Source organism: Actinia tenebrosa, unplaced genomic scaffold, assembly GCF_029948245.1.
Source record: "Actinia tenebrosa isolate PJP-AT-01 unplaced genomic scaffold, QUT_ActTen_1.0 PGA_scaffold7__59_contigs__length_16204524, whole genome shotgun sequence".
Taxonomy (NCBI): Eukaryota; Metazoa; Cnidaria; class Anthozoa; order Actiniaria; family Actiniidae; genus Actinia; species Actinia tenebrosa.
Window position 1 is genome coordinate 7,681,782 of NW_028292584.1, and position 15,561 is coordinate 7,697,342.

Sequence of the window (15,561 nt, forward strand, 5' to 3'; positions counted from 1 at the left end):
CTAAATTCGTCTCAGACTGCATTTTTCTGCCATCCAGGCATTTTCTAGCCTTGTGTTAGCTTTCTTGGATTATATTTTATATACAATTTTATAATATTGTTCACGATGACCAACAATCAAGATGTCTAAAAGTGCTGATGGATGTAGCAGTTACACACGCGAAAAATAAGTGCTCTAAATTCACGGGTTTACTTTGCCCATGTGGATATCAAGTGGTTGGAAAACGAGAGAAGAAAGAGAATCGTCCACTCATTGGGATCAAAGAGCTGTCTTTTTATACCTATTGCATATGGATATTATATATCAGTTATTAGTAAAGTCTGTCGAGGTTTTTTTTTTCTAATTGTGTGTAATTTTTTGTTTTGGTATAGATATATCGGCACATAGGCCAGTATTAGTAAAAAATAATAGCCGCCATTTTTTTGTTGCGTAGTAACTTCCGCATAGAGCTTTTCCGCATACTGGATATATGCCCTCTCAAAAATGGACCAAGCAGGCTCCTCATATTCAGGTGGTTTGATTTGGTTACCAAAAGAGTTCCAAGAATTAACGAGGGCATTTTTTCAGAGGGTCAAGCGGAACTAAAGCTGTCAGCTTGACGGTTAAAGCATATGCTATAACGCGCATGCCTCGACAGCGCCCAGTTTAATTTTTGATGACCCCTAGAGTGAATCGGGTATTATTTCTGCATTCTTTTGTCTCGATTTTCAGCGTCGTTCCATACAAGAAGACGTGTGTCTGTCTTAGCTTGTTTGTACAAGCTTTATATTTTATCGAACCGGAACGATGATGTAGATCGACGAATTTCCTTTACGTTTCGAAATGTAGCATTGAAAACATCATTTGAAAGTGAAAATGAAATCTAAGAAAGCCACCTAATGTATAAATAATGAAACAGTTCCGGCGGTTTGTTATTCAGTTTTGATGTCAACGGTGCGTTACATTCTGCCTGCTCAAGTCCGATATAGTTTATTTCCTTAAGCTCTGCTGTCATGAGAAAGTTAACCAACATAAACATACGCTCAGTGCACTATTAATAACTTTCATTATACTTCATTAATACCCTCAAAAGCAAGGATCCTCATTCATTTACTTCCAGTTTCGATTCCTGGTTAGAACTTAATGCGGGTGGCCTGTGTGTTTGTTATTTTATATGTCGTGTTTTGGCTTGGGTAAAATATCGTTAATGCTTCGGCTGGCAAGAGATTTCGATTATCCCTCTTCTGTTACGCGCGAAAGTTTCGGCCGAGAGTATAGTTCTCTTTATAAAGCTGCTTCTAAGTTAAGGCTTTTGGTAAAATGTGTAAGAAGAGAAGAGAAGAGACGGAAGAAAGCGAGAGACAAAAGCGAAGCATGAATGATGAATGCGAACCATGCATGGCAGGTGAAAACAAAACCAAACAAAGTCAAACCTGAGCGCATATCATTGTGTACGGGTGTCTTTGAATAATGTTAGTCTCCCGCCACACTTAATGATTATAAATGAGTTGCGTGGCGCCATTTCTACAATTGCCATTTGCGTTACAATTAGCTTTCATTTATTAGCGCGTGGGGATCGGGGGAGTCCGCTAAATTACATGGAAAGCCATGGTAGAGGCAACAAATACATATCTCCCCACCCCCCTTTATCGCCTGCAATAGTCAAAGAGTTTCTTAATAAGTGAGAACCAGCCCTGATCCCTTTCTCGACTAACGTAACCCCCGTTACAATTAGTTTGTCCGACCCACAGCGCCTCCCTCCCCCATCTCCCTCTCCCCTCGCTATGCGCTAATAAATAAAAGCCCCCCCCCCCCTAATTTACAAACTAGGAAGTGTCAAGTGCAAGCAAATGGGCCACATGGTTTGTGGAAAGTAAGCGCGCCATGGTTAGAAAACACAAAGATCTATTATTTAGACCATGTGCTACAGTGGTTTTATTGTCATCGGTTTATTTTTAGAAAAAGGCTTTGATTACATTTTTTTATCACGATGTATACCACGCTGTGTGCTCCACGCCATATTGAATTGCTGAATCCCATTTACAATACAAAAATGAATACACTGCTTTAGCGAATTCGAAGAAAATAGAGAAAGAAACCACGCGCTCTCATATATTAAGCGCAGCGTGCTAATAAGAATAAACCAGTTTCGAACTCGATGCATACTGCTGTTTTTGAAGGCGAGACTCATTTGCGCAGGCTTAGCTATATGGCATGTTGTAAGTTTTAGCTATTCACAGATAGATACCATTAAAAATCCACGATATTTCAAAACGTTCTTCACACTATAGTAGACTTTTGCAAACGTTTGCTCTTAAACGAGGGTAAGAGTGCGCAGATGAGTCTTCAGTCATAAAACACAGCGGTATTTGCATTCTTGAGAAAGGCCTGGACTCTTCCAGTCTCTCGCTCGTCCGTTCCGTCTCCACGCTTAGAGACTGTAACGGTGCAATAACCGAAAGGACTTATGGGTCCCGAAAACGTGGACCCGGCGTGCTTTGGGAACCAAAATTCTGGTCCACGGTCTCTCTCGTTTTCGCCGCCACCTTGAAAATAATGAAACGAGAGAGACTGTGGACGAGAATTTTGGTTCCCAAAGCACGCCGGGTCCAAGTTTTCGAGACCCATAAGTCCTTTCGGTCATTGCACCGTTAGGTGTTAACTCGAAAATGTTAACTCGAAAAGGCGCGTAATTCGAACCCCCCCCCCCCCCCCTCCTCGTTTTTACTGAATGACTGATACATGTAGGAACCTGCGCATTGACCAAGTTTTGTTTTATACAAACTTCGCGGAAAAGCGCTAATGATACTAAGTTTCTGGTTATTAATAGGGCCATGGTTTGAACTTATGTTCCCAACGCGCGTAGTTTTCTTCCATAACCAGCTTGGCCTGTTAACCCGTCTTTTCTCTCTCCTAGTTGTTCACATTAGACCTGCGCAAGCATTTTCAACAGAGATAAATTCTAGAAAAATGCGCTTCTAGTCCGTTGGGTACGTCAATCACGTTCACTTTTTGCATAACCAATGCAAGTTAATGGCTCTGCAACTTGTCTCGCAACAGCGTTGCGACACGAGTTGTAAGAGGTCTTACACGGTACAACGGAGACGCAATCGTTGCCAAACTATAAATGAATTCTACTTCTGGCAACGATTGCTGCTACTCGCATCGCAACATTTTTTTTCAAATTGCTCTGTAGGTCACACGTTGCAATGTCCTATGCAACTCGAGTCGCAACGCTATTGCAAGAAAAGTTCCAAAAAAATTGCTCCGTAGCTAGTGCGTTTTTCTTCTAAAGAGCAAACTAGAGATCACATTATTACACACATTCGATAACACAACTTGACTGAGCTAATTTTATTGAATTCAACAAATCACTTGCAAAAGCTAAATCTGCTACTAAACATGAATATTTTACTTTAATCATTAATGAACTTTTAACCTACATGTAACGAAATATAACGGCTAATTGCTGTCTAAAAGCATAGCAAAATAGATTTTGCATAAATTCGGAAACTCATGGTACGGATGCCGGTGCTGTTACCATGACAATACTGCATCCAGGAAATTACCACACTTGATGCAACAAATGTCTTCTCCGTACCGTGACCGTGTCATGGGCAATGTTTTTTTTCCAATTGTACGAAATCTATTCTGATATTCAAACCTAGTACTAAATTTGTCAAATAAGGTATTACTAAATGAAACGAAATGAATAAAGTATATATGAGATATCCCATTATTGTTGCCTGGTTCTATTGGTCTTCAAGGTACCTAATGTACGTCAGTTACAAAGCACTTTGGTCTTGGTATGCCCTATGTATAACTGAAAGTTTCAATAACCTACGAGATGGAGAATGGGATGATCTACAAATTCTATGCCAATTACCTTAGCAATAGCGCCTTAAAATGTGCATACAATTTAGTTAAATCCACAGCTTGATTACATGGTTATTTCTATAAGAGATATTATAGCCAAGTTAATTTATATTTGATTACATAGTGACATTAGTTTTCAAACCTATATGCTATAGTTTATATTTGATTACATAGTGACATTCGTTTTTAAACCTATATGCTAAACTCATAAATGGCTTTCTTTGCCATACTTTAATATTGCCAAATATGCATCTACAATACGTACTAATTCCTACATCATTAAAACGATCATTGGTAGACACTGGTGACTTAGATAGAGAAACTGTATTTACCCTGGGGTTATAATGCAATGAGTTAAGTTTCTAGCATCATACGTATTAATTGATGGGTTGCAAGCATTCCCAAGAGAGACAAAAGACAAAAACATGGCGGCCATTGTAGTGCCTTTAACAATAGATGCTAATGAGAAATCTTTTGTTAAATGGTACCAACATGGCCGCGATGACGTAACGTGCAATCGAAGAATATGCCAAGAATCAGCATAACAAATTAACAGAATAAACAATGTCGTATGCCTTAATTTAATTAGGGCGAAAAAAATTTGAAATATAATCATACATAATCGTGCATAGAATATTGAATGAAGTGGTAGTGCGTGCGAGTGAAAAGTGTCCCCAACTAGTGCGAAAGCGCTAGAACGACTAGACACTTAAATAAAGTGACTTATTTATGTATTTAAGTATTTAAAGGTGTGCTTTTCGCCCCCTCAGACTATCAGAGCTCTTTATTACGGGTATCTAAAGCTACACAGAACAGAGAGAAGTCTCATCCATGATACATTATGGTTTTCATGTCATCAGTGGGTACCAAGTCTAATAATTACTTAAAGCCTATTGGATAGAATAAAGCAGAGGGTTCCTACTAATATTTCTGGAAGTCTATTCACTAGTAACCTTTTTGGAACACTACGCCAAGCCGACCTCATCGCTGGCACTGAGGGTGTTCACTGCCAGGGTTTGTTGCGTCCTCAGTGGTTCTTTTGCGTCCCCAAATTGGAGACGGGACCGTCATTTAACGTGGTCATCCGAGCCACGAGGGATTCACAGTCCCCAATGTAGAAAGCCAAGGTTTTTACACCTTTAAAAAATTACGCCTCAGCCAGGGTTTGAATCACTGACCTCTGGAGTGAAAAAAAGAGGCGCCACCACAGCGCCACCGAGTCCTCTAATAAATCACTTTCCATTAACACTAACGAAATCGTACAATTTTCTGTTACGACAAAATAGGTTTTTATATGTTCTTATAAAATAGCTTTTATGAATGTCGCGTTCTGATTGGTTTGGAGCGCGTGCTTTGTGAGAGCACATTGCACGCGCGCGCACTTTCCGTTGAGTCATTCCTATCTATTATTGTAATTTGTATTTTATAAAAGAAATCGTGCTGTGTTGTGTTGTGTTGTGCTGTGTGCAGTCATAAAAGCACTTTGGGATTGGCAGAACACTCGAGAAGTGTCCAGAAGCCCACCGCTACGCGTCGTGCCTCTCCTAACACTTCTCTCGTGTTCTGCCAACCCCCGCGTGCTTTATGACAGCACACAGCACGCGCGCGCGTTTTCTATTTCTTCAATAAAAGCTTCCATAACACTATTGGAAAACACAGTTTCAATTGCACATGCCTATGGAATGTCATGGAAACGCCTTGATTTACATCTATCGAAAACCAACAAAACCTATTTAATCGAGAAGGAAAATTGTAGGACTTTGCATGACTTGTGTAATTGGGAAGTGCAGTTACAAGAGGCAAAAACATTTTGAACATACATAGCTTATTATCAGAACATATCCCATTTGATATAATCCTCTAAAAAATTGGAATTCCTATCTTTCTTTTAGATTGAGTGGTGCACTTATATAATGGTTAAATATTAGTTACAGACTGGTGTAATATTTAAGAATTATTCGTCGAAGGCAAAGTAATTGCCATATTTCACTATGACGTCACTGCTTGTTTATGTGGGGGATAGAATCGCCAAATCCAATAGGGAATTCAACAAAATTTGCTCCTAGCGAAACAGTTGAATCTAAAATGGCCTGGTTTTCAGATATAATATGTGTTGATATGTACTAGAAATATTCTGAGAGTTTGCTGGCTATTCTACTTCTCTTCGTGGATTGATACGGGTTTTAGAACAATTTTCGGTGAATTTGCGTCGATTTGACCCCTTCCGCGGACCATGATCCTTTGCGTTTAAACAATAGATTGTATTGATGTGACGTCATAGTGAAATAGGGCAATTATCGGTGAATACTTATTGAGCCGCAAGTTTTTGAAACAAAACCTCATAATGACCGCTCAAGTGATTATTGTCTCATCACTTGTCATTCGACCAATCACAGAGCGTGGAACTCTATGTTGAAATCTAAAATTATACTAAACTAAAACCACTTTCTAACTAAATTAATCATAAATATATTTGAAAATGTGGTACAGCCTACCATACATGGTACTTCGTAATTGATATCTACAAAATATACAAACCTAATCATAATATGATACCTTCCTAACCTGCAGTAAATGGGGGACATAAAAGAACCTGTTGGATTATTCGTGTAAGAGTAGGGGATTGTCTCCCGGTTCAACAACCTATCCCTGGAGGCATAACACTATTGTACTAACAAATCACTTATGATTGTAAGCTGCACGGCTGCTAATAGCGCCTTAATATGAAGCCCGTAAAGTCCTACACTGTCATAAATGTAAAGCGCATTGACACCCCGCCGGAATTGAGACGTTGACCTATAAATGCACTATACAAGAACCTCCCATTATTATTATTATTATCATTATTATCATTTGTTTAGTCTCCAAATGAAGAGAGGTGCCAAGTTGTAAAAGTAATAGCACATATTTTGTACACGAAAATGTGAACTAGTACTGCTGCAGATAGAGTGATCAGTCTAAAAAATAATTTACCAAATGAATTGCACTACTATGGAAACACTTGCTATGACTGCTCATCTAAATACTCAACAATGAGACCAGTCAAAATAACCAAAAAAGCAAAGATTTGTCTGGACAAGTTGAAATTAATGCTGACAAAACATTGTCCAGTGACTGGCCGTTAATTTTAGTCCTGCAACCATGAGGACAAACCTACACGTAAATTATTAGCAATCTTATCAAAAAATGGTTACTAAAAATTGAGAGGACTATAAAAACAAGGTAATCTGACCTCCATAGTAAGTTAGGAAGTTCTTAAAAAGGCTATGGAAAGTAATTAGTCAAAATGCAATTGGCAATAACAACTTTTACAACAACAACAACAAAATTCCCAAATCAGGTTATCATAATAATGAGACAATCTTTTAGCCATTTCGTGGTTGAAAACAAAAAATTGGGGTGAGTTGTAATTGAGTGCATTGTGGTACATATTTAGGGAATAAAATAAATGTCATTTTGGAAACATGCCCCCCTCAAACAGTTACACCATGCACTGTAATTCCAACTCAACCCAGTGTTTTTCTCAACCCAACCTTGGAATGGATAATATTTATTAGATAGCAGTCTACACTGCTCAATACACCAATGCCTATTGGAAAGTCTGTAATATTGCAACAGTAGAATATAATATCAATCAGCTAATTTTGGCTTCAAGAAGCTACCACTGCACTAGATAAGATATAGACCTGATTTCAACACCCTGAAATTTACTAGAAGCAACTCAATCTTATCCTTGATTCTCATTTTGATACTACCTTTAGTAGATACCAGGTGAATTTCCAAGCAAAGCTTGTTAACCTAAAAAGGAAGAAATAAAGTTTGTTACAAGCCAATTCAGATATGATAAACTGTAAAATGGAACACTACACTTCTGATTACATGTCTCACAAAAAGCCCAACTTGCCTTTTTGTATAATTAAGAACAATCATGGCATGTCAATAACAAATTTTGATTTTAATTTTTTAATCTCTTTGGCTGTGATGCCAAAACCAAAATAACCTATTAGATGTGCCCACTTTACTAACTTCTTGCAAAATGGCATATTAACTGTAATATTGACAAAAAAAAGTGATCACAGGCATTTTAATTTATATATTATATATATATATATTATTAGCTAGTCTTTATAGGAACAGGTGTAGCTAAGTTGGCAAGAGTACACTTTCTGCTAAGGGAGAGATCCATAGTTCAATAGACCCTTTTCGAGTTCCAAATTAGCGCTGTGTTCCTTGATTACAAACTCATTTGCTCAGGCTAAGCCTCAAATCAGTGTCTAAATACTCGCAAATACCAACGGTAAAGTAAAGAATGCACAAGTTCAACAATACGAACACTTCGAAACTTGACGGACCTTGACTGGAAAACGTGAATATTCTTCACAAAATCGAGGCTTAGCCTGAGCAAATGAGTCTGTAATCAAGAAACACAGCAGTAATTTGGAACTCGAAAAGGGTCTATTCCACATGATCTCACCCACTTGTTTCGACTTCTCTCTAATCCATGCAACTTTAGCTTTAACAGCCTGCATAGTGGAACTAAAGGGATTGTTATTTGCCAGTGGGTGTGGGGAGGGGCTGTGGGGGAACAAAGAGGCTTCCCTTCCGCCACAGCTCCCCCTCCCCGAATCCCACTCCCTTTTGGAATGCTATGCAGTCTACAGCTTTGTGTACTCTTAAAATCGAGCTCTGATGAAGAGATGGGGGTAAAGTGCTTGCCGTCTGCTCCAAGGAAATTTAACCAGCTATTAGCTGAAGGAACACTGACATTGAATAAGAATTGAATTTAGTCTCTTATACATAATTTAATAACCCTTACTCTCTAAAAAAAATGAAAAATGATTTTTAAAATGTTAGCTATTAACTATTAACTATTTTGCTTACCACACTTGTTTAATTGGATTGCCACAACAATAATTATAATTATAATAATTACTACAGCAACAATCAGTCCGATGAGAATTCCCCTTTTCTGCACTTCGGTGAAAGGTTTCTTTTCTGCAAGGATTCAAAATTGAATACGTGTAAATTAAGAAACAAAACCACAGTCTGTGAATCAAGCCAGGAGGAGATAGGGATTGCTGAAGTTTATGCAATACTCTATTGTCCTCAATTCATTCAATTTGACATGCATAAAATAATATAATTACATAATCAGAACTGTACTATATCTGGGTGTCACTTTTACCATCTCAAGACAACTGCTATGATATAGTGAGAGCAAGCCAGTACAAACACAACAGTTCTCTTAGTAGAGCAAAATAGTAAAAAGGCAAGATTACAATATACTGCACACTTTTAAAATTAGACTTCAGCATTGACAGCCTGTGTAATGGCTAAAAATGGATGGGGATTTGGGGGTGGAAGCTGTTGAGGGTTGGGGAAAAGGGGGATTGGGGAGAGGGGAGAGGGGAGAGGCTTCCCTTCTTCCCAACCCCCCTACCCCAAAAATCCCTATCCCCTTTGGACTACTTCACAGGCTACAGCTCTGCATACTCTTAAAATCGAGCTCTGATGGAGAGAGGAGGGTAAAGTGCACACCGTCTTCTCCCAGGAAAACCAGCTACTAGCTGACAGAACACTGACATTGAATAAGGATTGTAGTTTCTCATTAAATAATTTCATAGCCCTTAAAATCTAAAGAAAATGCAATGATAATAAAAAAAGTTAGCTATATCTACTGTATTTTGCTTACCGAACTTTATCTTATAGATTACAAAAGCAATCACAGCTACTATAATCAATACAGCAAGAATAGCTCCAATGATAATTCCTGCCAGCGCTCTAGAGGTAAAACATTTCTCTTCTAGAAGGATTCAAAATTTAATGAATGTAATTAAATTAAGAAACAAAAACACAGTGAATTAAGGGGAGTTCAATATAAGGTAAACTGATGGTAGATGGGATTGCTGACTATAGTTAAAGACCATGCCCAGGTACTCGTGTCCACAACAGTAATGTGAAAGAAATAATTCCCATTTCTTTAAGTCTGTGTCAAGCTTTAAACCGTTTTCTCATTATCCGCCTGCTGACACGGTCCAGTTTCCTGGGACCACTAAACAACGATTACAAAATAAATAAAAATAAATATGTTATTTACCATCATGAAGTCAGTGAGGATAGGGAAAAACTGTGCCCCTGATTTGGAAAAAGGAGCGCAACCTACAGGTACTGTAACAGCCTCGGTCCATACATTCATTCAAGACCTCAGGCACAGTTTTTCCCTATCTAGCCCTCCTGGCCAGTAAATAACATATATTTATACTACTCATTTCATCTTGTAAATGTAGAATATTGATTACTAGATGTAAAGAAAAAAGTTTAAAATGTTCATTTAAAAAGCTTGAGCCTGCATTTTATCTGTGGTGTATGTCCTCTCAATTTAAAAAAAGATAATGACAATGAAATGGAAAACATATAATTTCCCAAAACTTGATAACATGCATGATATTTACCTTCATGTGAAGGAGGGACTGAAAAAAAAAGCAGAAACACAACTGTCATTAGAAATTTTAAAGACTGGCTATGCTAGCAAACATCTAAGTGTAATGGTCTTGTTAAGTGTACATGTACATGTCATAGGCCCAATTTCACCATGTGATATTTATGTCCCACCTGTTCAGTCAATAGTTTGGGTTTGCTCACATTCCTTTCTGTTCTAGTTTGTCGTGTTATTTTTAATTCTTGTCATCCAATTAATATTATAATATTTTATCTTTTCATTTCTACATGTATAATAAGGAAGGAAAGCGATGGTTAGAAATAAAACGTAAAGAAAACTTGCAAGGAGGTGGGCGCTGCTAACGTGTTGTCTACGCAGGTTTGATTACCAGCACTCTGTATCGTATGCAAGTAGAGTTGCTTGTTGGTTCTCTCTTGTGCTTCAAGGTTGTTTTTTTTTTCAGATTCTCTGGTTTTCCTCTCTCCTTAAAATTCAAACTATTAAATTCCAATTTCAATTCATCGTTGGGTTTTCACCTACTGTGGCATTGAACTCAAGACTCTGAGATTGTCCAGTCACTGTGCTATAATAGCGATAGCTGGTAGATTAAAAAAAAAGTCATTCAAAAAATACCTTTTATCACTTCAAGTCTGTGTACATAATATGATGAGCAAATCCAATTTGTGATATTAATTGTCCAGTTACCAATATGTTCCTCATTAACCTCTTTTATTGTATAAGTACTCTCTGTTGAATTTTCAGAATGGACCATCTTCTTGTTGGGTAGGTACCAGACATGTGTGGGTACAGGAACTCCATCAGCTACACTTTTCAACTCAACATTTTTCTCATGAATATGAGCTTTTACAAACTTAGTAGAGCGAATTTCATTGAACTCCTCACAATCTAAGAAATATGAATGTAATAGGCAATAAAGGAGATTTTTAAAATACCGTAGGAGAAGAAGAAATGAACTGAAGGTCAGTTTTGGGGACCAATGGAACATTGTACAATTAAGGAGGCTTGAAACGGTTTTTCTTGAGCGCCGCGCTCTAGGTCCGATGACGTAGAACTTGCAAAAGGAAAGTTTTTGTACTCATAAATTTTAATGTTCAAACTAAAAAAATTAAAAACTCTGTGGTCAAATTTCTTTAAATTTTGCATATGGCTTTAGTTTATGTTTTCAAAAACTTAAGGAAAATTTTACAAAATTCTGTATGACGGAACTATTCCAAACAAATTTTATTGATTTTTACAAATTCCCTTTTACAGAATTTTTTCTCTTTTTTTTTTTTTTTTTTGTCAAAAAGAAGATTACGATACAAAGTTTAAATATTCCGGTTTTTAAAAAATTTCACCATTTGGTTCCTGAGTTATGATTTTTTAAATAAACATTTTTGATGACATACCAAGGGTTCTGATGTTGACATAGCAACGTCTTACGTCATATTTTCATGTTCATTGTGATCTTCGGATTATGGTCTTTGGCTTTCCGGGTTTACTTGCTGTCATATTATAGCCATAATAATTTTATTTAGTTCATAATTGTGATTGTATGTGAAGGCACAAAACACTTTCCAGCCTCCTTAAATTACTAAGTTATTACCATGGTATTTTGAGCTGGGTAATTTTGCTCAGTTATACCAACAGAGCATTCTCCAATTCCCATTCCTTAATGAAAGCCTTGATTAATAATATTTTATACCCACTGAGACTATTTTAGTGTAGTGGTAGTTAAGGGCTTCTTAGGGATGGACCATATAATTATAATCAAAGATACAAGTGAATAATTATAAAAGGGTATTGTATGTGATATAAAAATTGTTTTGTTTTACATTTGTTTTATTTTTGCAACAATGCCAAAATAATATATAATTATTTATTTAAAAAGGAGAACTTTGTTATATAAAACTGTTATTAGTATGTTTGACCTTGGTATATCAAGGGACCAGGTAGTCAATGATTATTGGTTCTATATTATATTTATTATATCTTATCTTATTATATTTTGTATTCTCTATTTGTCATCAATAAACATTCCAGGTTGTATTTACGAACGTTTACCCTAGATTGTTGCAATGAAAAAGAAATATATACAAAGACAAGTTGTATTGGCTTTCATGTGAATGAGATGTGTGCCTTGAGATTTGTTATAAATGTTCTTAGTAAAAATACGCAGGTAATTATAGAAAATCTCACGCGCTGATTGGCCAAGAAACTCACACTATCACACGATAATCACCTTGAGCGAAAATCCAAAATGGCAGCCAGCCACTTTTTTGTTGCTGTTACCGGGAAAAAATGTCTTTTATATTCTTTTTTTTTTTGTTGAAAGAATCCCCTGTGTATTTATACTAAAACAATTATTTGCCTCAGGCTCAGTGATTATTGGGGAATATCAACCTCACCGCTCGAAGACTCACGTCTCAGTAAATATTCCTTGATAATAACTTTGCCTTCGGTGAATAATTGTTAAATATATTATCATACATGTATATTATAAGCTTCTTGCATGAATTCTTTTTCTTTTTTTTTTTTTCTTTTCTGGCACTCTTCTTATGCATGGTTTTTTTCACTCTTTAAAGCTGTGCTCAATTTTTTTTGGGTTTTTTGCCCAATTTAATCGCCCCATTCCCCCCCCCCCCCCCCCCAAATCTAATGGTCTGTGCCTTAATTAGGTCCCCTGGTCCTTTCTTCTTCATAACATACTTCTGATTAGCAGGGTAATTACCTCAGTCTATGTGTACATAAATTTGAGAAAAAAAGGTAAAGCTATTAGTATCTATGAAAAAGAACACTTACACTGTACGATAACATTTGTTTGATTTTTCACTGGCTGTTCCGTCGGGTTGTTTATAGCAAGACACTCATATATTCCGCCTTGGTTCCTTTTTATATTGTAAATCTTTAACACAGCACTTCCATTTATTCCAAAGGCTAATTCCTTAGTGTTTCCACTCCTTATCCATGTGACATTTGGTGCTGGTGGACCAATAGCCAAGCAGATCGCAGTCAAATTATCATTTTCCAAAATTTTCAGCTCAACATTTAAACTTATCTGTGGAGTAACTAAAAAACAAAATTAGTCGTAATGGTTTCTAAGTGTACAAATAAAATATTTGCTGGCATTGTCTAACAGCTTTTCCCAGGTTGTACCCTCTAAATCTTGAATACCCAAGACCCAAGACCTTGACAAGATCTTTCCAAGATCCAAAACAGAGAAAATTTTGAGGATTGGTTTCAAAGTATTTCTTAAAATTTTAATCATGATGATGATTATTATCACCACCACCACCATCATCATCATTGTTATTATTTTGGGGAGAATTTTGTTTGCTTTTTGTTATTTGGATATTATTTTTAGGCTACAAGGTATGCAGAGTACAAGCTTTTAAATTAAAATACCTGAAACAATAAGCTCCATTCTTGATTTTTTAGGTGATGAGAGAGAAAGAGTGCATTCATATATTCCATTATCTGCAGTGGTTACATCTGTGATAACCAGAGTAGCCACAGATGTCTTATGCACCCGTTCTTTAGGATACAACAATCTGGGGGGACAAGTATCACGTGTGACTTCCCATGCCCAGGCATTGGCTCTGTTTTCATGGCCTATTATGAACTCATGATTAGTTGAGTTATAAAAACTCCATATCGGGGAAAGGCTATTAAAATCTCGTACTCTGTTATCAACTGTGTAATCCCACTCAAAATATGCAGTTGTTCCATTTTGCACGAGAATGACACTTTTAAGATCTGGCTTAAATCGGCCATCACCTGTTGGCATACATATAAATCAAAAGATGTCATAAAATTAGTACAGTGTATATTAGATTCAAGCTTTGATCTAATCTATAACTGAATAGATTGGGATACATTTTCTGAGAGAATTAATTTTCCAACCACATCGCTGAGAAATAGCTTGAAAATATTTATCTCTTAATTTACTGCAATTTTCATAAACAAGCAAACTCTGTGTCTGTGAGCTACAACCTGAAATTTGGTTTTTTCAATGCCGTCAATCAAACCTAATCAGTTGGTACCTTTCATAGTTTTGACTGGCGGCAGCAAAAATCCAGATTTCAGGGTGCAGCTCTCAGACACAGAGTTCTACGGTGGCTTATAAGGGATATAAGATGATTTTCTCAAATTGTAAGATAATTTTTCCTTAAACCATAAGATATTTTTTCCTTAAATAGTGAGATAATTTTTCTTAAACTATGAGATAATTTTTTAAATAGTGAGATACTTTTTCTTAAACTATAAGATAATGTCTTAAATTAGTCACATAATTTTTCTTAAATAGTGAGATAAACGGGGCTGCATGTGATCCCTCAAGGTAATCCAGGTGGTTGATGATAAACACTTGGTAGATTGAACGACTATCCCAGTTAGGGCTTTCTTATTTTGATATACTCTATATTATAATCACCACCTAACTGCTGCATCGCATGAGCTCATGTTTTGTAAAGTTGCCTTCACTCACAACACTATTGTTCTTGATTCAATGTACATACAATGTACTTTATCATTTACTGTAGCATTGCTACCTATCCTATACAATAAAATAATCACAGTCAAGATGGGTGCTGCTAAAAAATGCATAGTTACAATAGAAATTTGGACTTCCTGTGGCCCTAAGAAAAGCTGCCGGGCTGCCATTGTCGGCTAAGATTCATTCAGAGGGCTTCTGGAAATGAATACCGTGAAAAAGAGATCTATATTTCGATGAAATTAAGGGGAACAAAGGTAGGCCATAGGTAGGGCCATGGCCCGATCCAGGTTTTCGGCACACCCTTAATAAAGCGACGACGTTCCTCGCCCTGAGTTAGTGGGTTCGTTTGAAATATTCGAGCAACATAAGTAAATTCTATTGAAAATGAAACTTCTCTTTAGCTTATGTGATCACACTATAACAAAAAGAAGTCGAAGCCTTTCTTTTCTTACCAGCAACGATGGCGGTTTTTAGTAATAACACGATGAAGAATAGCAAGGTTCTACATTGACATATTGCAGGCCTTCTTTTCATGAACATCGTAAAAAGTATCTTCGATTACTTGTCTATAACTGAAAAATATCTAGGGATGGAACTTAGTGCTTGACTTCCTTGAAGAAACAAACCGACAACGATTTAAAATCAGCTATAAAGTTATGAAAGATGCTCGAAAACATCCAGTCCCTGCGCCAACCCTGCGCCTTGTTCAACCTCGTCCCCAGGGCCCTCTCGGCCGACTCCAATTCAAAGCCCGTGTTAATTCTTGTCAGCA

The 15,561-nt window shown here is 36.9% G+C and overlaps 1 protein-coding gene across 2 annotated transcripts in view; it reads right to left on the reverse strand.

The window, feature by feature from the left end:
* Nucleotides 1-3,318: 3,318 nt before the first annotated feature.
* LOC116304197 (opioid-binding protein/cell adhesion molecule homolog) overlaps nucleotides 3,319-15,561 on the reverse strand; it is a 31,110-nt gene continuing 18,867 nt past the window's right edge. Inside the window, exons 1-8 of one of the 2 annotated variants that reach the window (XM_031713889.2) lie at nucleotides 15,242-15,558; nucleotides 13,700-14,071; nucleotides 13,097-13,363; nucleotides 10,928-11,200; nucleotides 10,308-10,325; nucleotides 9,548-9,658; nucleotides 8,737-8,850; nucleotides 3,319-7,653 (exon numbers count right to left, since the gene is read on the reverse strand). In XM_031713889.2, coding sequence (XP_031569749.1) covers nucleotides 7,649-7,653; nucleotides 8,737-8,850; nucleotides 9,548-9,658; nucleotides 10,308-10,325; nucleotides 10,928-11,200; nucleotides 13,097-13,363; nucleotides 13,700-14,071; nucleotides 15,242-15,329 — 1,248 coding nt within the window. In that variant the 5' untranslated portion in view covers nucleotides 15,330-15,558 and the 3' untranslated portion in view covers nucleotides 3,319-7,648. Of the gene's footprint in view, nucleotides 7,654-8,736; nucleotides 8,851-9,547; nucleotides 9,659-10,307; nucleotides 10,326-10,927; nucleotides 11,201-13,096; nucleotides 13,364-13,699; nucleotides 14,072-15,241; nucleotides 15,559-15,561 lie in introns of those variants that run through there. The other variant, XM_089039757.1, reaches the window with a different exon arrangement.